Source organism: Hypanus sabinus, chromosome 10 (genome assembly GCF_030144855.1).
Source record: "Hypanus sabinus isolate sHypSab1 chromosome 10, sHypSab1.hap1, whole genome shotgun sequence".
Classification (NCBI taxonomy): Eukaryota; Metazoa; Chordata; class Chondrichthyes; order Myliobatiformes; family Dasyatidae; genus Hypanus; species Hypanus sabinus.
In genome coordinates this window covers 25619787-25647536 of record NC_082715.1, presented here as the reverse complement: position 1 = coordinate 25647536, position 27750 = coordinate 25619787, and the positions used below count along the sequence as shown (strand labels likewise).

Below are 27750 nucleotides of genomic sequence, written 5' to 3'. Positions count from 1 at the left end.
GAAATGCGAAACGATAGGAAAAGACCGGAGGGGATGGGATGAAGCTAAGAGCTGGCACAATCGCAGCACGTGAAGACCCGGCCTGGAGTTCAACGCTGGAGTCGCAGTCGGTGGTTGCGCAATCGCTCTGAAGCTGTCCATGGTCGTTGGAACCCGTGCTGGAGTCCGGACTTTTGGATGTCTGGCTCCTGCTATATGCCACTGTTCCGGTCTTTCCACATAGTGTTGCTGTCGCAAGATGAAAGGGACTTCGGATACATATGCCTGTTCAGCTTGCAAGTGACGGCTCGGCAAGTGACGGAGTCAGCAATGACATTTAAAAAGCTAACGAGTTAAATATTTGATAAAAGAAACAGAGGAAATTTGTTTGCGCTGGTCTCTTTCCACATGAGCGGTAGCATTTAAAAATAGTGAACTACTAAACTATCCTTTCAATCCCTCTCACAAAAACAGCCCCTTTGCAATCTTATCCAATTTGAATCACATTCCATCATCTTATTCTGTTCTGCTCAAGAGAACGACCATTTTCCAACCTCATTGCTGACTTCCTTCAAACCATCCTCTTTGAAAGTCAGTATGTTAATTTATTCGTGTGTCTCCCATTATCTCACCCGTCCACATGTTGCCACCTTCTCTAATCTTAGAAATCCCCAAGGACACCATTCCTTCAAATATGCCTCTTCAGGTGTACCTAAATGATTCTGTCCCACCAGTGACCTCATGAACTTTTGACAAATTCTGCTTCTGAAAAACATGTAGTTCTTTTTCAATGTTAACATTTTAATATTAATTTGTTCTTTCAGTTCTCGCCAATGCCAAATGAGCAATTGAAGGCTGATGAGTAGGATCCTGGTTTGTAATTTGCACTGTACTGGTTTTCATGGAAGATCGTTGGCTTACCTACTGACAGTAACTGGGTGACTGCATTGGCTCGCTCAATGCACACTTTCTCTCTCTCAAAAAGACAGAGGATAACGTTCCAAAAACATCTCTTCAAAAATTATTAAACTTTGTACAGGACCAAAACATATGAGTTTTGGGTAGGCACCTCAGTGTTACATCTAGCACAGATAGGATTTATATTAGAAAAAATTTGCGCTAGTTTATCTTTTGACATATGCTCCCTGTTCACTATCTTAAACTGAATTAGGGAGTAATAGGTGATGCTCAGCTCAAAATTTCTATTACGCTTTTAAAGAATTTCAATCAGTGATGCATTTATTCCCTACCCAGTTAGATCAATTTGATTATGTTCCATAACTACAAAATTATTTGCTGCATCTTAAGTGTGTATTGATTAGCATTGAAGAGTGGCAGGGTGTCGCTACCAAAGGAGGTGTAAGGAGCTCCTTCCCTGCGCTAGCCTGCATGTTTGTATGAGCAGCTATCGCATATCACAAGTCCTGCTTATGTGACCACTTACACCAGGCAATCTCCGAAGAATATTGATAAGGGCTGGGGTCACCTGTCTTGTAAAGTCACTGCCCAAAAGAAGGAAATGGCAAACCGCTTCCGTAGAAACATTTGCCAAGAACAATCATAGTCAAAAACCGCCATCTCCCATGCCATAAGACACAGCATATAATGATGATGATTGATTAGAAAGATTTTTGAAGTAGCTTCTGTATTAAGTTATAATCAGTGTTCTCAAATTGTACAGATTTTAGCATTTGTTTCGGAATGGTGTAAAAAAAATGAAAATTTTGGTGACCGAGCAACATTAATGAGTTAAGATTCCACAATTCAGTATCAGTCCAATGCTATAAAATTCCTTTGCTGATTTAGTAAAATGATATTTTACTAAATCTATTTAAAAGATTTAAATTTAAATCTATTGTAAAAGATTCAATGCTTCCATTGAAATGGCCTACAAAAGAATTTTATGCTAAACTATTAATGAGTTTGTATTAAACATGGACCCAGGAGCATGAAGAAAGTCTAAAACAAAACTTGGTTCTCCCCTTCTTACATTGTTTTCAATTTCAAACTGAGGCAAATCTATAGGATGCATTTAACAGAGAACCAGCAATTGGGTCTCCATATTTTTAAATCTGTAGCTGATGCAATGCCTATTGTGCAATTGTGGTGAATATACTCTCAAAGATAATTATTCTGCCCAACTGCCAGGCTTTAAATAAATGTCAATTCTTATCTGTCATAACAAAACTGAGATTTAGAACTGTATCTGTTTATTATATGCAATTGAAATTTCTTTTCCCAAAATGAAAAGAAGCCCCAGGTTATTACTTAATTTTGTATTTATTTCATTACAGCATGAATTTGATTAAGAAATGCACTAACCATTTTGGTCTATAAAATACTACGATATTCCATTGTAGCATGAAATCTCTTTAATCCAGCTATAGAATAATACAACTGAACTCTGACCTCGTATGTAAGGTTATGCATCACAGTACATCTTCTAAACTCCCACTGCTTAGATGCACACCTGCGTCCCATTTATTTGGTTTCAGATACCACAGCAAGAATTTACATTAGAGGATTTATTTGCACTTAAAAAAGTAAATGTAAATCATGCACTTTCAGACAGACAGACATACTTTACTGATCCCGAGGGAAATTGGGTTTCGTTACAGCCGCACCAACCAAGAATGGTGAAGAAATATAGCAATATAAAACCATAAATAATTAAATAAAATTAAGTTAAAAGTTAAGTCGTCATCATCATTATGTGCCGTGTCATATGACGTAGGTGATCATATGTGATCGTGGTCTTTGACCATGATAGTTCTTGGCAAATTTTTCTGCAGAAATGGTTTGCCATTGCCTTCTTCTGGGTAGTGTCTTTCCGAGACAGGACGTTATGCTAATATCCAAGATATTTTCAAGGAGCAGTGCCTCAGAAATGTGGCATCCTTCATGGACCCCCATCACCCAGAATATGCCCTCTTTTTATTGTTACCATCAGGAAGGAGGTACAGAATCCTGAAGGCACACACTCAGTGATTCAGGAACAGTTTCTTCCCCTCTGCCAGCCATCTCCTAAATGAACATTTAAAAAGATTTTTTTTAAAAACTTTTTTTTTAATTGAGTTTTCAAATAATCACAGAAAGAAGAAAAAAAATACCCTTCCCCCCCTTAGCCCCCTCCCCCCTAACATCCCTATAGAAAAAGACAGAAAGAATGCCTGGATATCGGAAGATCCCCACATGCTCCACAGAGTTCGTAATAACTTTAGTATATATATTTATTTCTTTCCCCAAATAACCAATTATTTTATCTTCAGAGCACCTATATATTTAATCCTGTCTTTTGTAAATAAGGGTGCCTAATTTTCAAAAATGTTTCATATTTATCTCTTAAATTATAAGTAATTTTTCCAAGTGGAATTCAGCTGGAAATTTCATTCTTCCAACAATCTATATTTAAGTATGAATCCGATTTCCAAGTAACTGCAATAGCCTTTTTGGCTACTGCCAGTGCAATTTTTATAAATTCTTTCTGATATTTATTCAATTTGGGTTTCAATTTTATCCCTTCAATATCGCCTAATGAAAATAATATTGGATTATGTGGAAGTTGTGTGCCAATAATTTGTTCCAATAAAACTCTTAAATTTGTCCAAAAAGGTTGAATTTTAGAACAAGACCAAGTAGAATGTAAAAAAGTACCAATTTCCTGGTTACATCGGAAACACTGATCAGATAAATTTGGATATAATTTATTTATTTTTTGTGGTGTAATATATAATTGAGGTAAAAAATTATATTGCACTAATCTTAACCGGACATTTATTGTATTTGTCATACTATCAAGACATAGTCTTGACCAATTTGTTTCTTCAATTTTAGTATTCAAGTCACTTTCCCATTTTTGTCTTGACTTAAGGACTCCTTGTTTAATTGCCTGTTTTTGAATCAAGCTATAAATACAAGAAATAATTTTTTTAGTTTTTCCTTTTTGACTTAAAGTTTCTATTTCATTAGATTTCGGCAATAACATTGTTTGACCTAATTTTTCTGTTAAATAAGCCCTTAATTGGAAGTAACAAAAAAGAGTGTTGTTTGATACTTTATATTTATTCTTTAATTGATCAAATGTCATTAATATACCTCCTTCAAAACAATCTCCTATATATCTAATCGATTGTAAAAGGAATAAGTCTATTTTGAATTAAAGATCTCTTTGCTTATAAAGATTTCTTTGTCTCATCATCAACATTTATCTTATTCCATAAGTCAATCAAATGTTTTAATATAGGAGGTTCTTTCTTTTCCCGTATCCATTTAGATTCCCATTTATATATAAAATCTTCTGGTGTATTTTCTCCTATTTTATCTAGTTCTATTCTAATCTAATAATATCTTTCTCAAAAAAAGATGCAATAAATCTAAGTTGATTTGCTTTATAATAATTCTTAAAATTTGGAAGTTGTAACCCTCCTAGATCAAATTTCCATGTCAATTTTTCCAATGATATTCTTGACATCTTACCTTTCCAAAAGAACTTCCTCACATATTTAACTCTTGAAAAAACTTCTGGGGTAGTTGTATTGGTAGTGATTGAAATAAGTATTGTAATCTAGGGAATATATTCATTTTTACGGTATTTACTCTACCTACTAATGTTATTGGTAATATCATCCATTTATCAAGATCTTCTTGAATTTTTTTCAATAATGGTAAGTAATTTAATTTGTATAAGTTCTTTATATCATTATCAACTCTTATACCTAAATATTTTATACCATTTGCCGGCCATCTAAATTGAGTTATTAATCGACATTGACTATAATCTCCTTTAGTAAGAGGTAAAATTTCACTTTTATCCCAATTTATTTTGTAACCTGATATTTTCCCATATTCTTCTAATCTATAGGATAATTTATGCAACGAGTGCAATGAGTTTGTTAAATAAAGCAGAACATCATCAGCGAATAAGTTAATCGTTCCTGATTAACTCTGAAACCCTTAATATCTGGGTCCATTTTAATTAATTCAGCTAATGGTTCTATCGCCAACACAAATAAAGCAGGTGATAATGGGCAACCTTGCCTAGTTGACTTTGTTAACTGAAATGGTGATGAAATTTGACCATTTGTCACTACTTTAGCTTTGGGATTAATATTTAAGGTTTTAATTCATTTTATAAACGATGCCCCTAATCCATATTTTTCCAATACCTTAAATTAAAAATCCCATTCCAATCTATCAAATGCCTTTTCTGCATCTAAAGCAACTGCCACACTCATTTCTTCCCTCTTTTGAGCCAAATGAATTATACTAAATAACCGAGTTACATTATCTGCCGATTGTCTATTTTTAATAAATCCTGTTTGATCCATATGTATTAATTTTGGTAAATATTTAGATAGTCTGTTAGATAAGATTTTTGCTATTATTTTATAATCAATATTTAACAAAGAAATAGGTCTATATGATGTTGGCTTTAAAAGAACTCTATCTTTTTTTGGCAATAATATTAAAATAGCTGTCGAAAAAGATTCTGGAAGTTTATGCGTTCTTTCCGCTTGATGTATTAACTCCATAAAAGGAGGAATTAATAAATCCTTAAACTTTTTATAAAATTCAGGCGGAAAACCATCTTCTCCTGGAGATTTATTACTTTGAAATGATCCTAGAGCTTCTTCAACCTCTTTTAATGTAAAAGGCATATCTAATCCCTTCTGTTCTTCCGTATTTAATTTTGGAAGAGTTATTTGTGATAAAAACCTTTTTATCTTGACATTATCATTTTGTGATTCTGATTTATACAACTCAGAATAAAAATTCTTCGAAGTTTCATTAACTTTTAAAGGTTTATAAGTAATTTTATTTACTCCTGTTCGAATTGCATTTATCGTTTTAGAAGTCTGGTCTGTTTTTAACTGCCATGCAAGGACCTTATGTGATCTTTCACCTAGTTCATAATATCTTTGTTTAGTTCTCATAATTGCTTTTTCCGTTCAATATGTCTGAAGTGTATTATATTCTAACTTCTTATTAATAAGTTGTCTTCATTTTTCTTCTGTCATATATCTTAGAGATTCTTTTTCTAATTTTGTAATCTCTTTTTCCAATTGAACTATTTCTATCATATATTCCTTCTTAATTTTAGAAGTATAACTTATTATCTGATCTCTCAAATATGCTTTCATTGCTTCCCACAATATAAATTTATCAACTGAATGTGAATTTGTATCTAAAAAAAAACTGAATCTGCTTTTTCATAAAATCACAAATATCTTGACATTTTAGTAATATTGAATTAAATCTCCATCTATAAATTGATTCATCTTTATCTATCATTATCATTGTCATTATCAAAGGAGAATAATCTGACAATATTCTCACTTTATATTCCATATTTTTCACTCTATCTTGCATATTTATTGATAATAAGAAAAAATCTATCCTTGAATATGTTTTATGTCTATTTGAATAAAATAAATAATCTCTTTCTTTTGGGTTAATTCTTCTCCATATATCAATCAAATTTAAGTCTTTCATCAATGATAGAGTTAATTTTGCTACTTTTGATTTTGTGACAACCATTGTTGATCTATCTAAAACTGGATCTAGACAAAAGTTAAAATCTCCACCTATTAATATTTTGTCATGTACGTTAGCCAAATTCAAAAAGACCTCTTGTATAAATTTTACATCATTTTCATTTGCTGCATAAATATTCATAAGAGTCCATAGTTCTGAAAAAATGACAATGTATAATTACATATCTCCCCGCCGAATCAATTAATATGTTTTGATTTTAATTAGTAAATTTTTATTAACCAAAATTGCAACTCCTCTCACCTTTGAATTAAATGAAGCTGCAATAACATTTCCAAACCAGTCTCTTTTTAATTTCTGATGTTCTATCTCCATTAAATGTGTTTCTTGTAAAAAAAGCTATATCTATTTTCATTTTTTTAATGTATGTTAAAATTCTTTCTCTTTTCACCAGTCCATTAAGCCCATTAACATTAAAACTTTAAAAATTCAGTAAATTAGTCATTATTTTCAATTATGTTACTCCATTCCATAATAATACCTAATCTTTCAGCTTTCGTGGTATCTTGGGAAATCTTTCTAAAATCCTCCATGTTGCTATGTGTGTCCCCACTGATCATCCAGGCAGAAAGATAGAAGAAAAATAGAGTATAAAGAAAAAAACAAAATTCCCCCCTACTAATGTTGTGAAAAAAAAAGAACACAACATTACCCCCCTCTGTTGTACAGGTCATGGCAATCACCATGATTACACACGTGAATCCCGTAGTAATCGATCCAAAGCTCCCCAGCCCCCCCCCCGCAACATAAAAAAGTATATATATAAAAAGAAAAAAATACTATTCTCAATTAGTATTTCTGAAATTTTGCTTTTCTCTCCTATGTCATCCTTAATGTCCATCACTTAAATTCACTGTCTCTGTCTTCAGCTTTAATCCATTACACTTGGAAATCTCTATGTGTAATTAGTGAGTAATAGACAACAGACAATAGACAATAGGTGCAGAAGTAGACCATTCGGCCCCTCGAGTCTGCACCGCCATTCTGGATCATGGCTGATCATTCACTATCAATACCCAGTCCCTGCCTTGTCCCCATATCCCTTGATTCCCCTATCCATCAGATATCTATCCAGCTCCTTCTTGAAAGCATCCAGAGAATTGGCCTCCACCGTCTTCCGAGGCAGTGCATTCCACACCTCCACAACTCTCTGGGAGAAGAAGCTCTTCCTCAACTCTGTTTTAAATAACTGACCTCTTATTCTCAATCCATGCCCTCTGGTACTGGACTCTCCCAACATCTGGAACATATTTCCTGCCTCAATCCTATCAAATCCTTTAATTATCTTAAACGTTTTAATCAGATCCCCTCTCAATCTCCTCAATTCCAGCGTGTACAAGCCCATTCTCTCCAATCTCTCTGCGTAAGACAGCCCTGCCATCCCAGGAATCAACCTAGTGAATCTACGCTGCACTTCCTCAACTGCCAGAATGTCCTTCCTTAAATCTGGAGACCAAAACTGTACACAATATTCCAGGTGTGGTCTCACCAGGGCCCTGTACAAATGCAAAAGAACATCCTTGCTCTTGTATTCAATTCCCCTTGTAACAAAGGCCAACATTCCATTTGCCCTCTTCACTGCCTGTTGCACTTGCTCATTCACCTTCATTGACTGGTGAACTAGGACTCCTAGGTCTCTTTGCATTTCTCCCTTACCTAACTCGACACCGTTCAGACAATACTCTGCCCTCTTGTTCCAGCTTCCAAAGTGGATAACTTCACATTTATTCACATTGAATGACATCTGCCAAGTATCTGCCCACTCACTCAGCCTATCCAAGTCTCCCTGTATTCTCCTAACGTCCTCTTCGCATGTCACACTGCCACCCAGTTTAGTATCGTCAGCAAACTTGCTGATATAGTTTTCAATGCCCTCATCTAAATCATTGACATAAATCGTAAAGAGCTGTGGTCCCAATACAGAGCCCTGTGGTACCCCACTAGTCACCTCCAGCCAGTCCGAGAAACACCCATTCACTGCTACCCTTTGCTTTCTATCTGCCAACCAGTTTTCTATCCATGTTGAAACCCTGCCCCCAATGCCATGAGCTCTGATTTTACTCACCAATCTCCTATGTGGCACCTTATCGAATGCCTTCTGAAAATCTAGGTACACAACATCTACTGGCTTACCCTCATCTAACATCCTTGTTACACCCTCAAAAAACTCCAACAGATTAGTCAGAGTAGTTGGACGTTTTTGTGCGAACTCCTCTGCTTCTCGATAATCGGTAAAAAATCTTCTTTTTCCCTCCTCCAAAAAAATTATCAGTGTTGCTGGGTGACGCATTATAAATTTATAACCATTTTCCCGTAAAACTTTTTTTGCTGGGTTAAATTCCTTCTTTCTCTTCAAAAGGTTATAACTTATATCAGGATGGAAAAGAACTGCCTTCCCTGCTATCATCAATGGCCCGTTTCTCTTTTTGGCACATTGGGCAGCCGCCTTCAGGATCTTTTCTTTATCTTGGTATCTTAAACATTTTATCAAAATTGATCGTGGATTTTGGTCAGCTTGAGGTTTTGACCTTAAGGCTCTATGAGCCCTTTCAATTTCAATTAGAGTTTCTCCTTCCATTTCCAATTTTTTAGGAATCCATTTTTGAAAAAAAATTATTGGATCTTCTCCTTCTATATCTTCTTTAAGTCCAACAATTTTAATATTGTTTCGTCTACTAACATTTTCAAGCTTATCAATTTTTTCCAACATTTGTTTTCTTTCTGATGTCCAGGCAGTAATATCATCTTCCATTTTATTCATCCTTTCAACCATGTCTTCCGTTGTAGTTTCCAAATCTATAATTCTCTTTTCCATTTTTTCCTGTCTTTTTGTCATTTTCTCAAACATAATCTCCATATTTATCTTTTTTTTTGGATTACTTTTAATGAGCCTACTTTACGCATTATTTGCATCAAAGTCTTTTCTATATTTCCAGAAGAATTTTTACCTCCATCTTCGTCTGATTTTTCCAGAGAATCTGAATCTACCTCAGCTTCACTTTCACTTTCGGTTTCAATCGTAACTGGGGTTTGTAGTTCAGGTTGCTCTCGTTTGCGCCTGCTCCTTCCTTCACGTTTGCGCAGTTCTCGTTGGTCTTTTTCTTTAGAAATGGTCGATGTTGCCGCAGTTTCCTGTTCTGTATCGCCAGTGGTATAATGTACCTGAGCCCGCAGTTCTTTGGCAGAGGTGGGCCTTGATTCTGTTCCAACTTACGTTGTCTTTACGGTAGTAGTTTTCTTCATCTTCTGTTTGTGAGGCATAACTTGAAACAATCCGGAGTAGTTTATAAGTAACTTTTAGAAAGTATTGACTAACTTTTCTTCACTTAAACATTAATTTACTGATTTTTTACGGGAGAGCTGGGTTCCAGCGTCTCGATCCTACGTCATCACGTGACGTCCCCCTCCTAAATGAACATTGAACCCATAAACACTACCTCAGTTTTATTATTTCTATTTTTGCATTGTTTTTAATTTAAATATTTAATATACATATGCTTTAATTGATTTGCTTTTTTCTATATTATCATGTATTGCACTGTACTGCTGCTGCTAAACTAACAGGTTTCATAACATATGCAGATGATATTAAGCCTGATTCTAATTGAGCAATGTATGCTAGTTGGGCCAGAAAGGTCTATTGCCATAAATAATTAAATAAATTTGTGTTAAAACTCTGATTCCCACAATTTGCCGGTCCTGATGTTAAAGTGCCCTTTAGTTTGTGTGTGTGTGTGTGTGTGTGTGTGTAAGTTCTTGGCCCACATTACAAAGAATCTGCAATTAACTATGCAGTTGTTTCTACCCATGTCCTCATAAATGTCTGAACATTTTGTCTAAAGAACTATGCGCAACTTTGAAAAGGTTACACTGATTATACCATTGACACATTTCAGTCTTTGATATTCAACCTGTATTTGCAAACCTTATGGGGAGTATTGGCCAGACATAAATAAGTAAGAATTAGTATAAAGCTCTCACTTGGACTATAGTGATTCCATGATCAAGATGCAGTGTAGAAGCATTTCACTGAATGATGCATTTATATTGATCCATATATATTATGTTTAATTCAGTACTTAAGGCACTGTAATTCATGTTTTTTCATATTATGGTGCTCATTATAAGAAAATCCATTTTTACACCAACTTTGTAGAACATCAAAAATATTTGACTCATTTTGCCAGATCTCAACAGGTCTCTGAAATCTCTGAAGTTGCAAATTGCAGCCAGCAGCCTGCTCAGTCCAGTATATGTCAAATATCAAGATTAACTTTAAGGATGAGCTTTGTGCGTGGCATGTGCATCGAAACTCAGACTGAAATGCTAATTTTGTGTCAGTGATCAACACATCCCAGAATACGTTGGGGCAGCCCACAAATATCACCATGCCTCCAGTGCCAACGTAGCTTTTCCACAGTTTACTATTCCTAACCCTTTGGTAAGTGGGAGGAAACCGGAGCATCTGGAAGAAACGCATGCGATCACGGGAAGAATTTAAAACTCCTTACAATGATGGGGATTGATTTCCGATCCATTTTACAGCTGACGTTTTAAAGTTCAAATTTATAGTCACCTGACTGTACATATATGCCGTCAATTGAAACAACATTCCTCCAGAGCATGGTGCACCCACAGGACATATTGCATACAGTACATAAACCAAGAATTATCATAAATAAGTTAATAAAAGATCATTCAAAATGCATACTCTAGTAAATAGTTAATGTACATTAAACAGCTTGCTGTCCGTGACGGGACCTCGGTGGTGGCAGTATATTCATTATTCTCACAACCTGTGGGAAGAATGGTCTGGCAGTCCTGGTCCTGATGCTCCTGTACCCCCTTCCTGACAGTAGTGGGTCAAAGAGATTGTGGGATGGGTGGTAGGGATCCTCAACAATGCTTTGGACCTTTCACCTGCTTACCAACCTGCTACAATGCCACCTGTCCAGGCTACTGTTCTGCCCATTTGTTTGGATTCTCCTGTACAAACCTGAATCTGCCCACCATTTCATTGCAAGAAGAGACTCACTGGTAGACCTATTTTGTCAGCCATACTTTCTACCTCAGCAACCGGTCAGGTACAGTAATCCCAGCTGGATTCCAGGAGAAAATTCTTTCCTCTATTGCTTTCAGTCATCTGACAAAAAACTTGCTGCAGAATCCAGCTGCAGGCTTCTTCTGGTTTTCTGCATCCAATGAGCGAAAAAAATGAGTCTGCCATTTCTGGTTACTCAGCCATGTGTCTATGTCATTGAGTTTATATCGATCTTGCATTCAGCCACATTTTTCTTAGTAACCCTGCCTTGGCTGGGTCCAATAATCACGGTGGTACAGTGTTTGTGTGACACTTTGCAGTGACAGTGAGCTGGGTTCAATTCCTGCTGCTGTGTGTGAAGAATTTGTACGTTCACTCCATGACCATTTGGGTTTCCTCCCACATTCCAAAGACGTATCGATTCATTGGTCACGGTAAATTGTCCCGCGATTAGGCTAGCGTTAAATCGGGGATTGCTGAGTGGCACAGTTTGAAGAGCCAGAAGGGCTTATCCTGTGCTGTATCTCAGTAAATAAATAATAGATTCCGAGCCAACCAGACAGCACATTCTGGTTTCAGGCTCCTGCATTTGCTGTACCAGTTTTTCTTAACAACAAAGCTTTCTTTATCACAGTCTGTGGGTTTTGGTTGAAGTATGTTGGAAGATGTTTTGAGCCACAGGCCTGCAGTGCTGTTGGTACCTTCCTTGGAACGGACATTTATCTTGATGTTGAATGTTACATTTTGTTACCATGCCGATACGTAAAATGGCTGGGTCAGTGGAATGAGGCATTTGGGAAGTTGAAAAATCTAGAGAGTGAATTTTCAAGGAGAGCTGTTAAAATAAATCATGACTTTGCTCTTTTTAATGTTCAGTAGCATTTGATTTTAATTCACCCAAACCTTTTATAGCTTTTGGCTGACACAAACATTTGAAGCATAAGTAGAATGGAGAGGGAAGTAAGATCTGTTGTTGATAAAGATTACTTGGATGGGGCTGAAGAAATAGGGTGATTTGTTGGGTCAGAAATAAATAATAGTTGCTGCCAAACATTTGGATATATAAAATATTGGTTTTGTGTTCAAGCAACACACACAAAATGCAGGAGGAATTCAGCAGGCCAGGCAGCATCTATAGAAAAGAGTCAACTGTCAGAGTTTTGGGACTAGATGGTTCATCAGGACTGGAGAAAAAAACTGAGAAGTCAGAGTAAGGTGGGGGAAGGGTAGGGAGAAATACAGGGTAGGAAGTGATTGTTGAAACGAAGGGGGGAGGGGTTGAAGTAAAGAGCAGGGAAGTCGATTGGTGAAAGAGATAAAGGGACTGAGAAGGGGGAATCTGATAGAAGAAGACAGAAGGCAATGGAAGAAAGGGAAGGGGGAGCAGCAACACCAGAGGGATGTGATGGGTAGGTAAGGAGATAAGGTGAGAGAGGGAAATGGGGATTGGTGAAGGAGAGGGGGCGCCATTAGCAGAAGTTCTGGAAATTGACATTCATGCCATCAGGTTGGAGGCTACCCAAATAGAATATAAGTTGTTGTGCCTCCAACCTGGGCGTGGCCTGGCAGCAGTAGTGGAGTCGATAACCTGACAAAGATTAAATAATCGGAGCAGAGGAGTTTCAGAGCCCATCCACCAAAACCGAGCACGAGGTCAGATCCATCTAAGTGCCCTTCCAAAACATGGCAGCGGTGTCCAGGCCCAGAGTGTGTCACTGCAGCAGGGCCTGGGTCTTAGAGTGAGGAGTGACCCAATGTTTGGACAGTTTAATCGCCAGGCTGAATGGATTGAAAAGATTACCAGAGGCAGCGACATGATGGGCCAGTACTGCTTGCTACTCCCTGACGTTTTGCTCTGCTGTGTGATGAACTGAGGCTGTGGGCCTACTCTGGGCTTGGTGTCTGTGGACTCACTTTTGTTCTGAATGATGGTTGCTTGCTTTTATTGTTTGCACAATTTTTTCTCTCTGCGCATTTGGTATTGTTGATCTTTTTTAATGGGTTCTTTACGGTTTCTTGATTTAAGGAGACAAATCTCAAGAATGTTTGAAAATTTGGTTGATCATGTTTGCAGGCATTTTGGCTCCAAATGAAAAAACCATTTTGAAGTGCAGTTGTGGGTGTTGTCTCCTCAGAATGCCAACTTATATACTCCTCCGGGGTTCGAATAGTTATTGATAAAATGTCATGATCTGGTTGGCTGGTTGAAAGCACTGTGAAAGGTTTATCAGTAAATGTATAATGATATATAATGTATACGTACCAAGAATCAGGATCAGGTTTATTATTGTCAGAATGTGTCATGAAATTTGTTAACTTAGCAGCAGTAGTTCAATACAATACATAACATAAAAGAAGAAAAAAATAATAATTAAGTAAATATATTGAATTGACTAAAATCTTGCAAAAATAGAAATGATGTATTTTAAAAAAGTGAGGTAGTGTTCATGGGTTCAATGTCCATTTAGGAAACAGATGGCAGAGGGGAAGAAGCTGTTCCTGAATCGCTGAGTGTGTGCCTTCAGGCTTCTGTACCTCCTACCTGACAGTAACAGTGAGAAAAGGGCATGCCCTGGGTGTTGGAGGTCTTTAATATTTTGACGCTGCCTTTCTGAGACACCACCAGTGATGTTGTGGGGGTGGAACTGGACTCTCTGATGATGGTGTCTGAGAAGAGGATGCTGTCCAAGTTGCATGCCATCTTGGACAATGTCTCCCATCCACTCCATAATGTACTGGTTAGGCACAGGAGTATATTCAGCCAGAGACTCATTCCACCGAGATGCAACACTGAGTGTCATAGGAAGTCATTCCTGCCTGTGGCCATCAAACTTTACAACTTCTCCCTCGGAGTGTCAGACACCCTGAGCCAATAGGCTGGTCCTGAATTTATTTCCACTTGGAATAATTTACTTATTATTATTTAATTGTTTTTTAATATTGCTATATTTCTACACTATTCTTGGTTGGTGTGACTGTAACAAAACCCAATTTCCGTCGGGATCAATAAAGTATGTATGTCTGTCTGTCTGTCTCCTTGAAGATGACCTAGGTTATTTGTAGGCTAATATCCAAGATGGAGCTGACTAGATTTACAATTTTCTGCAGCCTCTTTCGGTCCTGTGCCCCCCCAATACCAGACAGTGATGTAGCTTGTCAGAATGTACAGAATCCACAGTACATCTATAGAAGCTTTTGAGTGTATTTATTGACATACCAAATCTCTTCAAACTCCTAATGAAGTATAGTCACTGTCTTGCCTTCTCTATAACTGCATCAATATGTTGGGACCAGATTAGGCTCTTAGAGATCTTGACACCCAGGAACTTGAAGCTGTCACTCTCTCCACTTCTGATCCCTCTATGAGGATTGGTATGTGTTCCTTTGTCTTACCCTTCCTGAAGTCCACAATCAGCTCTTTTGTCTTACTGACATTGAGTGCAAAGTTGTTGCTGCAACACCACTCCATTAGTTGGCATATCTCACTCCTGTATGCCCTCTTGCCTCCATCTGAGATTCTACCAACAATGGTTGTACCATCAGCAAATTTATAGATGGTATTTGAGTTATGCCTAGCGTCACAGTCATGTGTTTATCGAGAGTAGAGCAGTGGGCTAAGCACACACCCTGAGGTGCACCGGTGTTGATCATCAATGAGGAGGATATGTTATCACCGATCCGCATAGACTGAGGTCTTCTGGTTAGGAAGTCGGGGATCCAGTTGCAGAGGGAGGTACAGGGGCCCAGCCTCTGTAACTTCTCAATCAAGATTGTGGGAATGATGGTGTTAAATGCAGAGCTGTAGTCAATGAACAGTCCAGGTGGTATAAGGCCATGTGAAGAGCCATGGAGATTGTGTCTGCCGTTGACCTATTGTGGCGATAGGCATATTGCAATGGGTCCAGATCCTTGCTGAGGCAGGAGTTCAATCTAGTCAACTCCTGATGATAAATGTACTTTGAACTTTTGTATCCTGAGTCCTGACTTAGCTTCCAATACCTAAAGCTTTTCTGCCATCTGCGAGGCACACATCATGGATTGAAGATCCTTGACAAACCAGGGTGAGTGTGTCTCCTGCAACTCTCAAATAACTTGGCACTGTTTAGGACCATAAGGCCCATTGAGTCCACTCATCATGTCTGCTCCATTCCTCCTCTCAGCCCTCATCTCCTGTCTGTCTGATTGCCAGTTCCCCCTACCATCCCAAGCATTCTTTCCCTCCACGACTAGCTATAGTTCATACAATCTGCAAAATACACTATGATCACACATATATGTAGCTAAAACCTCACTAAGAGTCCTGATGATCTGAAAGAGTAACATGTACAACATGCTGGAGAACTCAGCAGGTCAGGCAGCATCCATGGAAACAAACAGTCAATGTTTCGGGCCGAGGCCCTTCATCAGGACTGGAGAGGGAGGGGGCAGGGGCCCTATAAAGAAGGTGGGGGGAGGGTGGGAAGGAGAAGGCTGGTAGGTGCCAGGTGAAAAACCAATCAGAGGAAAGATCAAGGAGTGGGGGAGGGGAAACTGGGAGGGGATAGGCAGGAAAGGTGAAGAAGGAATGTCAGGGAAAGCACTATGTGTAGTAGAAGAAGGCAGAATCATGAGAGAGGTGATAGGCAGCTGGAGGAGGAGGCAGAGTGAAACTGGGATGAGGGAAAGGGAGAGGGAGGGAAATACCGGAAGTTGGAGAATTCAATGTTCACGCCAAGGGTTGGAGACTACTCAGATGGTATATGAGGTGTTGCTCCTCCAACCTGAGTTTGGCATCATCATGGCAGTAGAGTAGGCCGTATATGGACATACCCGAATGGGTATGTGAAGCGATGATCTGAAAGAGTGTTGTTGTCCCTTGCTTCTTAAAATTTTGAATTCCGTATCCACCTGCATTGTGGGGAAACCTTTCACCAGAAAGATTGCAGTGGTTTTCTGTGTTGTATGTTTTCTGTGTTCAATGCTCCGTGGTTCAAGAAGACAGTTCATCACCACTTCTTCAAGCGTGGTTAGGGGTGAGTTAGTGAACGCTGACCTTTCTAGCCTCACTCAGATCGCAAAAGTAGTGAAAGACAGTACAGCTTGACTTGCCTTGGATGTAGACACATCAAGGGTAGAACCTGGCGGCCTCCAGGCTTGCAGAACATGCCCACAGCTGCCTCACTGGTTGTTCTTAAACTTAGAGTGAAGGGAGATGGGCCTGAATAAAACTCATGTTCCATAAGCGGCCTGACTGGAAACCAAAACAATGTAAAAGGGGTTAAGGCACATTGAATTTGAGTACTTCACTTAGCTGCTCTGCCATTTTTGTCATCCATTTCTCCTCTCAGACCCAATCTTCTGACTGTTTATTTGCCATTTCCCCCTACCATCCTAAGCATTCATTCCCTCCAGAGAGGCCGACATGCTTGACTTTGCACACTTAAGGTCACTTGCATTCCATCCCATGCCCTCACTTTGGAAAGTCCAATCACCTGGCTGCACTTCCATTCACAGCGTTCTGGCAAAGACTAAAGCAGCAGTGATGAGGACCAAGAAAGTCTGGTTAAGACACATAAAAAATTGCTTTGAGTTGATGGACTGAACAATATTCAGGAGTACATCTTCGAGTCAGAATGTATACGCCCCAGTTGTCACCGACTTCATCAATTCCTGTGTGTGGATGCGTGTTTGAGAACTTATTGAACATGCTCAAACTAAAAGTTTTGGATGAACAGGAGATTCATAGTCTGCTGAGGGCTGGATCGGTGGTGTTCAAGACTGGTGATCCAGAACGAGACAAGAGGCTATTTGAAGGGAGATTAAAAAACAATTCCATTTGAGGTTAGAGACGGATTTAGATGCACGACAGCTCTGGCAGGATTTGCAGGCCATTACTTCCTGTAAGGCAAAACCTAACATCACAAATGGCTATGATGCTTCACTCCCAGATGAGCTCAGTGCCTTTTATGCACCCTACTTTCTCTACACCCACAATTGTGCGGCTAGGCACAGCTCAAGCTCCGTTTATAAATTTTTTGATGACACAACTATTGTTGGCGTAATTAGAGACTGTGACAACGAAGTATCTGGGAGTTGGTTGAGTGGTATTACAGCAACAACCTTGCACTCAGCATCAGTAAGACCAAGCAATTGATTGTGGACTTCAGGAAGGGGAAGCCAAGGGAATACACGCCAGTCCTCATCAAAGAATCAAGTGGAAAGGGTGAGCATTTTCAAGTTCCTGGGTATCAACATATCTGAAAATTTATCATGGACCCAACATATTGATGCAATTACAAAGAAGGCAAAACAGTGGCTATTTTTCATTCGGAGTTTGAGGAGAATTGGTATACCACCAAAGACACTTGCATACATCTACAGGTATACCATGGAGAACATTCTAACTGGTTGCATCACTGTGTGGTATGGAGACGCCACCGCACAGGATTGAAAGAGCTGCAGAAAACTCTAAACTCAAACCAGCTCCATCATAGGCACCAACCTCCCCAACACTGAGGACACCTTCAAAAGGCGATGCCTCAAAAAGGACCCTCATCACCCAGCTCATGCCTTGTTCTCATTGCTTCCGTCAAGGAGGTACGGAAGCCTGAAGACACACGTTCAACATTTCAGGAACCGCTTCTTCCCCTCTGCCAGCCTGGTTTTGAATGGACAATGAAACAATGAAAACTCCCTCAGTATTTTTCTCTCTCTTTTTGCACTACTTATTTATTCTAATTTTAATATATATCTCTTATTCTAAATTTTAATTTTTATATTATTGTGTATTGTGAAGTACTGTTGCCACAAAACAACAAATTTCATGATCCATGCCATTGATACTAAACTTGGTTCTAATTCTGATTCAAAGTGAAATCCTTGGATTTCATTTTTTTTTGTTGAAAACAGAGTTTTACAAAATGTTCTTAAGCGCTAATAAGTCCTGAGTTGAAAATACATAGAGGTGACTAAGTTAAGGTAATTGTCGTGCTGAAAGACTTCTTCACAGACTGATTGTAAACTGTGTGCTGTCTTTTGAGCATTTATCAATACACAGTATAAGGTGACTCATTTTTTATCTCTGTAAGGATGTTGATTGGTTAGCTACAGTACATTATTATTTATGAGCTATGCTCATGGCAAGATTCTTGAATGTTGCAGTGAAGTGGTTGCCCTGTGTCATTTCAAGCAGGTGTCGGCTCTTTGTGTGAGCCTGGATAGAAATGTGTAGCCATGAGTCCTATCAAAACTGAGCTGGACTCTGTCAGATGCACAATGCATTTTCAGTAAATCGAAAATACAAGAACTTGAGCTCTTTCTATTGTGGTTTCCTCCCCTCTTGTCATGCTCAACCCCCTTTTCTGCTCTGCCCTGATATCCCACAAGGAACATCTGTCCACTGAGCTGCTTAGCTGCACCTTTACAGACATAAATTCATATCAGGAATTTACAACCTTAAATGTTACATTGCACACTGAATGGCATGAGGCATATGAGTGGCAATTCAAAACATACACTCAATGACCACTTTATTAGGTACCTCCTTTATCTAATAAAGTGGCCACTGAGTGGATGTTCGTGGTCTTCTCCTGCTGCAGCCCATCCACTTCAAAGTTTGACGTGTTGTACATTCAGAGATGCTCTTCTGCACACCTCCGTTGTACCAAGATTCAGGATCAATGTTGTTTTATGTCATTTCCAGTACACAAGCAGAAAGGAAAATGAAATAATTGTGAACAAACAAGAGAAAATCTACAGATGCTGAAAATCCAAGCAACACACACAAAAAATGCTGGAGCAACTCAGCAGGCCGGGCAGCATCTGTGGAAAAGATGTTTTGGGCCGAGACCCTTCCCGAAGGGAAGATTTAAACTTCTTCAGCCTAGGCATCCCTGGAAGAGATTCACAGTGTAGTAGTCCAATCATAAATGAGTGAAAATCTGCAGATGCTGGAATCCAAATAGTTGTTGCTCAGTGCAGCACAAAAAAAAATCACAAGGTTATTTGAGTTATTGTCACCTTTCAGTCATCTTCAGTCAGTCTGATCTCTCTCATTAACAAAGCATTTTCACCTACAGAACTACCATTTTCTGGATTATTTTTGTTTTTCACACTATTCTCTGTAAACTCAAAGAGACCGATGTGTATGGAAATCCCAGGAGATCAGAAGGTCCTGAGATACTGAAACCACCACGTCTGTCACCAACAATCATTCCACGGTCACATTTCGTCCCCATTCTGATGTTTGGACTGAACAGCAAATAAACCTCTTGGTCTTGTCTGCATGCTTTTATGCATGAAGTTACTGCCACATGATTGGCTGATAAAATATTTGCATTGGCAAACAAGTACCTAATGAACTGGCCATTTTACATTGTTGTTAAATTTTGAGTCTGTCCTCCTTTAGCCCGAACTGCAGCTTCTAGCTATTTTATTGAAATCACAACAGTTTATCAGGATATTCAGTTTCTTCTTGGGTTCCTCCCTGACAAAGTGCACGTCAAAGGCACTCACGCCTAACTATATCAGCCACTAATTTATTTATTGTCCGATACAATCACTAAATGTGATGCAAATATTTAAATCTGTGTGAACAATGCAGGCTACTCTCACATTTAACCCACATTATGTAAATGTCTGTAGCCTTAGTGTTGAATTTAATTCCAGACTGAATGAAAGTAAAACAATTCAGTTTTACAGAGCAGAGCAAATCAGGTTGAGATTTTAATTTGATTTTTTGTGTTAAATCTGTGCTGAGAAAGGCAAAATGCACAAAGTGAAATAGCTGAATTATAATGGGCCTGTAATAATTTGAAATGTACTGTAGGATAATGGCACATTGATTTTTGGTAACTAACTGTAGATTATTTCTCAATAAACTTGGCATGATTATAAAGCAATTAATGATCCTTCAAAGATCTCATTCTGGCTCCAGGATATCTGTGTGCAATAAAATAAAACCACAGTGCCAAATCTACTTAGTCGATAAAGATTAAAAGTAAGGGATTTCAAGCACTGGCAAAAACACTGGTTTTGACAATGTCTAAATAAGCTTTGCTTCTCTCATGTCATCTGTCTTATCACCTGACTTCAATTAGATTCTTTTCTACGTTTTTGCATAGGTTAAGCAAATCAAGTTATAACCAATTTGAGTAAATGCATCAAAGATGGAATTCTGAAAACATTTTCCTGATTCGAACTCAAGGTGATGCTTGATCATTGCTCATTCCTATCAGTTTGATTTGCAGCCTACTATTAAGGAAAACTAGAACAGCACATTTTCTGTTTTAAATTGGAAAGTATGTGCTCTTCCATAAAACTTCTTCAAGTTGTCAAATTAATAAATATTCTTATTCATATTATGTAGGCAAAGACAATGCATTGTTTTCACACAACCAGGTCCCACAAACATTGAATATCATGTACCAATTTGCCCTGGTACTAGTAATGTTGGTTGCACGTGATTGCTGGCCAATGCACTGTAAAAACTTCTTCCTTTATAAATCACCTTGTGAAATTTTTTTGGACCCATCTGAATATGGAAACTGATCCTCAATTGACTTTTCATTCAAAATGCTGTAGTAATATGTCAACGAGTTAACTGGCTGCATTACTGTTTGGTATAGGGGGAGGTGTGGGCTACTGTGCAGGATCAAAGTCAGCTATTGTAAACTTAGGTGGGCATGTATCCAGAACGGCTTCAAGGAGTAGTGCCTTAGAAAGGTGGCGTCCATCATTAAGGACCCCCATCAGCCAGGACATGCTTCATTCCCATTGCTACCATCAAGAAGGAGGTACTGAATCCTGAAAGCACACAGTCAATGATCAGAAATACTTACTGTAATTCACAATTCTTTTCCTGTCTTGTTATGTATTGCATTGTACTGCCGCCACAAAGCTAACAAATTTCACAAAATATGCTGGTGATATTAAACCTGACTCTGATTCTGTCTAAAGTTCTGTGTTCAATCCTCTGAATCCACAGAGTTAAGTTGACAGTTCTCAATGTAACATTCTGAATTTGGTTGAAGTATGAATTGAAGTACAATTATTAAAAGCTTTGAGATTTCTAGTCTGAAATGGACAAGGAGAAATTCTGCAAATATGCTGAAGTAAATAGCTCTAATTAGGGCTAGGTGAATTTAAACTGGGACTTCATGAGTATTGCTCTTGTAAAAGGCTGAAGTGCATTGTAAAAATTGAACATAGATTGTAAAAGGCTAGCATAGACTGCTGGATAAGGGAATTAAGGATTATGCAGTTTGAAAGGTAAAATGCAGTTGAGATCAACTATCAGAAGGTCTTTCCACATTTATTAATTTATAAAAATAGTCTAATTAAGAAGTAAGCAAATCAACTCATGAATCAAGGTCTTGGAATAAGTTTGGTAAAATTGAAGAAGATGGAGAAAACCACAAATTATGTAAATTAGATTTTGCAGATTTCTATTACTTCCTCCCGGGAGATCAAGTGGGGAAATTATTCCAAACCCTATAAATGTCATTCAGTTTATTTGCATATCTGTTGGACAATTAACCTTGTATAAATTTTAGCTTTGTTTTCCAACTGCAGCTAATTACAATGGTCTAATGAGCAGTAAAACTTTAACTGTTTTTTTTGTGATGGCACTTAAAATAGTTCATTGCTGTTTCTTTTTAATATGTCAAGACTTGTTTACCTTACATGGAATGAATGTTTAAACCCAAGTCTTTTGTTCCCAGGGATAGAGGTCCTGTGGGAGGAACTTGGTAGGTCAGTTCCCATGATATAAAAGGTACTGACACGACCTTTGCCCTGGAATTTCTAATGGAAAACATATTGTAAAAATATCATCGCATTATTATTGGATAATCATGCATTCCTTGCAGTTATGTGTTGCCATGCATCAATGCTGCCTGTTCACCACAAATACCCAGAAATCATTCATACTTGCACAATAAAGGCATCATAAAGAATTGACTATTATGAAAAAGATATGGAGAATATTTAAAGTTTTTCAGAATTATGTTAACATTGTTAATGCGTGAATCCCAGGTCATGGTCATACACCACAGAAACGGACTCTTCAGTCCAGCTGTCCCATTTTAACAAGATGCCAATCTGAATGAGTCCAGTTTGCCTGCATTTGTCCCATATCCAAGCAAATCTTTCCTATCCTGTCCATATGTTGTATCTGTGTCAACTAACTCCCCTGAGAGTCATTTCATATATATATACTATCCTTTGCGTGGAAAAAGTTCCTCGGATTCCTGTTAAATCTCACCTCTTTTATCTGAAACCTATGTCCTCTAGTTCTTAACCTCGACCTTGGGCAAAAGACTGGGTGCATTCACCCTATCTCTGCCTCTCGTGGCTTTCAACACCTGTATAAGATCACCATTATTTATATCTCCCGATCTGTTAACAAAAGTGTAGTATATCTCTGAGCAAAGTGTAGGACAGATCCAGTCTGAGTTACACCCCGATCAGTCTCAGCTCAGTCATCAGCAGATCGATGGAAAATGCAAAAAGCATTGCTAACAAATGGCATTTACTCAGCAGCCTTCTCACTGTTGTCCAGTATTGGATTTGGCCAGGTTTGCTTGGCACTTGAATTGATGTCTGGACCAATGGACTAAATTTCAGAGATTCAAGATTCAAAATTGTTTAATGGCTTTTCCAGTACCCAAGCATAAAGGAGAACAAAATAATCGTTACTCTGGATCCAGTGCAGCACTTAAAAGCACAAGAAGATAAAGAAACATGCAATAACACGTAGCCTCCGTGCCCCCAGTTGACCCCCGTTCGCCTAGGGTGAAGTGCCGTCACCCCGCCAATAGTGCGATGCTTCGGTGTAAATACGGAGTAATGCCCCCCCAGTACACGCTGGCAATACACTCAAAAGTGAGTAAATAATTGCAAATTTATGGTTATCTCTTAGTGATGGGTTAGTAGAAACAGATAATCTAAAGGGGCCAAGTAAATAAGTTTATCAGTTTGTGCACATAGTATTTTAATACGTTGGAGCTCACGCCTCCGGTTCCATCCACAACGATCTTCCAAGCCTTCGGCCACCGTCCGAACCACAGACATCCGGTATCCGTCGCTCTGGAACTGCTGTCCACTCCTCACACGTTCACCCTCCTCGCTCGCCTCCCGAGAAAGACCGTAATCTCCCACTCAGCTTACACATACAAGATAGCATAACAATTCTCCATTGGTTATTTTCCCCCTTATCGAAAGTCATAACCCAAAAATACCAGACACAGAAACCCATTACAGCATTACAGAGAAGCCATTTCATTGTAACAATACAGAGAAGCCATTTTGTTAGCCTGAACAGTTAACACTACTGTTACTGGTACTGAGAGTCATAATCATCCTCCCCTACTGGGGTTGTATGTCCATAAGTGATGCTAGGCACAGGAGTGTTTGTACATACAATAAGGTGACTCTGACAGGAAATTATAAAGTTGAGGGGTGGGTTAGTGGGTGGAGGTGTTGATCAGCCTTATTGCTTGGAGAAAGTCACTGTTTTTGAGTCTGCTGGTCCTGGCTTAGATACTATGTAGCCTTCTCCCTGACGGGAGTGGAACTAACAGTCCATGAGCAGGGTGGGTGGAATCCTTCATTACGATACTGGCCCTCTTCTGGCACCTTTCTGCAGTCAACCCATGACATTAAAGCAGCATTTGACTAGGCGTGGATCAAGGCAAAGTAAAGAACGTGCCAAAGGAACTCAGCAGATCTGTGAAGAGAAATGGACAGTGAAAGATTTGTGTCAAGGCTCTTTATCTCAACTAAAAAAAAGTAAAGGCAAGATGGCCTGAATAAAGAGCTAAAGGAAAGGGATGGAGCAGGAGCTGGCGAGGAACAGGTGGATTGATCCGTGACAGGCAAGTGGAGGATTGAAGAGTGTAAATAGTGACAGAGGCTGGGAGGTGTTGGGTGAAGGCAGCAAAGGGCTGCAGATCAGTAACATTGAACACAGTGAGTACCAAAGGGGAAAATGATTGAGAACTACTTCATACTGTGGAAGATCGTTTTGTTCATTGGAAGCCGATCATCCTGGTACCAGGACGTCACTGCAGAAGTCCATTAAGGCTTTGACCAGACCATCAACATTGACATGTTACGTCAATGACTTTCTTCTACTGTAATTCAGAAGTGTGTGCAGTCATTTGCATTTGCAGTTCCTCAGCAAATGAAGCATTCCACATTTGCTGCCCCAGTCCTGCTGCACGCATTCAGACACTGGCTGATACTTGGCAGCAAGTATTGTACGACAGAACAATCAGGCAGCGTTCATCTTCAGAGAGCGAGATCTTAATTGCCTACCTGTGCACCTCAAAAGCATTACTATCTCTGACTTCTGCGTCATAAATTTCCGCCATTATCTACAAACTGAATTGAAATAGCCATGTAATTACTGTGGTTATAAGAGCAATTAAGAAACTGGGTCTCGTGACTGAACTTCTGTTATCTCAAATACTCTGCACCGTTTACAGGGCACAGGTAAGGTGTCTATTGGTTGGATATAGTTCCAACAGGTTTTAGGAACCTTTACATCATGCAGGACAAAGCGACGCAGTAGCATAGTGGTTAGCACAATGCTTTACAGTACCAGCAGCCTGGGTTCAATTCCCGCCACTGCCTGTAAGGAGTTTGTACTTTCTACCCAGGACTGGGTTTCCTCCGGATGTTCCGGTTTCCTCCCACAGTCCAAAGATGTACTGGTTGGTGGGTTAGTTGGTCAATGTAAATTGTCCCGTGGTTAAATCGGGGCTTTGCTGGCTGGCACACCTCAAAGAGTCAGAAGGGCCTACTCCATTCTATACGTCAATAAATAAATAAAAATAAACATAGCTGCTCACTTGTTTACTGCCTGAACCATCCACCGTCAGGGTGCAATAGCTCCAGTGTGTTGAGTGCACTGGATCCATTGTAGTTACAACCTCAGCAACTATCTGCCAAACCTGCAATCCTTATCAGTAATTTGAGCTCCAGGAAAGAGGAGAGGGCATTTGACTGGAGTTGCTCTGGTCAGAGCTGGCATAAATCCCCCCCCACCCCCCAAGGAACAAAAAGTCTCCTTTCATAAGAAGTATGAAAGAAGGATGGACAAAGGCAGCAAGCACATGGAAACACCATCACCTGCCAATTTCCTCTGAGTTGCTCACTATCTGGATTTGGAAATATTTTGCATGCCCTATGATGACGCCCTATTCAACAGTGGTGTGGGAGGCTTTCTGCAGTATATTGCCACCATTTTCTCAAGGGTGGTTAAGGCAAGCCCAAAACCTGAAAATTGCATGACGAGGAAATTACTATTATGCTTTAGTTTTACCTGATAAGTGTGATATATAACCATATAAGAATTACAGCACGGAAGCAGGCCATCTCGGCCCTTCTAGTCCGTGCTGAATGCTTACTCTCACCAAGTCCCACCGACCTGCACTCAGCCCATAACCCTCCATTCCTTTCCTGTCCATATACCTATCCAATTTTTTTAAATGACAAAATTGAACCTGCCTCTACCACTTCTACAGGAAGCTTGTTCCACACAGCTACCACTCTCTGAGTAAAGACGTTCCCCCTCGTGTTGCCCCCTAACTCTCAACTCATGTCACCTTGTTTGAACGTCCCCTACTCTCAATGGAAAAAGCCTATCCACGTCAACTCTATCTATCCCCCTCATTATTTTAAGTACATCTATCAAGTCCCCCCTCATCCTTCTACACTCCAAAGAATAAAGACCAATTGTCAGTTTCAGGATGCCTGTGCTATTTTAATATATTCAAAAGAAAATACTAATCTTTTGATGTAGTGTAAATGTATTAATCTACCAAGTATTACTATAATTTTGTTTCCAGGTGTTTATAACCAAAAATAGAGATTTCAGTTGAAACTTCTTGAATTAAGTGCATCCCCTGTGGAGGTGAAATTCATAAAATGCCACCCCCCCACCAACCCAATTGAGTGTTATTTATTTATTTACTACATAATTAATGCATTTTTTTCCCTACAGTACCTGGTCCCATACCTAGTGATTCATTGAAAGGAACACCATTCGAAGACAAAATCTTCTTGCACTGGCGTGAACCCGTTGAAGCAAATGGTATCATCACACAATATGAGGTAATTACTCCATGCTAATATTTACACATTTCCCTGAGCCACACACAATACCTGACCATTAGGTAGACTTAATTTGCCCAACGTACACAAGCCATTGCATATTTGTGCATGTGGGGTGCTAGAATCCTAGGTTCTGTGGATGCCTGCACTCCATGACCCCCTTGAGATCTCCTCACATCAAGTTTGCATCTGCATCCAAACTCTTTCCTGCTCCAAAGGCCATAGAGAGGCTCCATTTGGGGAAATTTATTTCTTCTCAGAGTCTCCTTTCCCATACTGCTTTTTTTTAAAGGTGAAAAGCATTGTAATATGTGGCTTTGGACACTGAGAGTTGTACCTCCTACACTAAGCCCAAGCATGCATCTCTGTGGAAATCCTGGACTGTTCAAAATGATGGAAGCAGCAAAGAAAGTGATTGGATATGATTGTTATTCTTCAAGTGTAGCACATAGGAATTGCTTCAAATTTTATTATTTAATGCATAATAACTCTGAAGAGCTTTGGCTGATCCTCAGAACTGACGGATCAGTCACTTTTCTATTTTCTGATGGTTGAAAATACTTTTCCTAACTTTTGTCCCATTTGTCCTCTCAGAATAAACACTCTACGTGAGATCTATTTGCTGCAGAACTAAAAAGGAGATCATTGCTTTCCTGGGCGGATGTTTTTTTTTCAAATTTTGGCATAAGGCAGAAAAGCATTCCTACTAAATTGGACCAATCCCAAAGTCCTGGTTATTCAATTCGATTACAGGAAGGATGTGGCGGGTTTTGGAAAGGGTACAAAAAAACAGTTTGTCAGGAGGCTTCTAGTTTAGTGGGATTGAGCTATAAGGAGAGGTTGGGCCAATTTGTGTTTTCTCTGGAGAGTTGTAGGCTGAGGGGAAACCTGATAGAAATTTATAAATTTCTGGCATTGAAGAGCGGACGATCAGAATCTTTGTCCGAAAGAGTACAGTACACGTCCTTCATCAGGACTGGAGAAAAAAGACGAGTCAGGGTAAGAGAGTGTGGGAGGGGAGGAAGAAACACAAGGTGACGGGTGAAACTGGGAGGGGTGAAGGAAAGACCAGGGAAGTTGAT

The 27750-nt window shown here is 39.1% G+C and overlaps 1 protein-coding gene across 6 annotated transcripts in view; it reads left to right on the top strand.

Moving 5' to 3' along the window:
• The window catches only part of ptprk (protein tyrosine phosphatase receptor type K), a 656369-nt gene that overhangs the window by 473479 nt on the left and 155140 nt on the right, over window positions 1-27750 (top strand). For all 6 annotated transcript variants that reach the window (XM_059981530.1, XM_059981528.1, XM_059981529.1 and 3 more), the window contains one exon: window positions 26559-26668. In XM_059981530.1, coding sequence (XP_059837513.1) covers window positions 26559-26668 — 110 coding nt within the window. The remainder of the gene's footprint in view (window positions 1-26558; window positions 26669-27750) is intronic.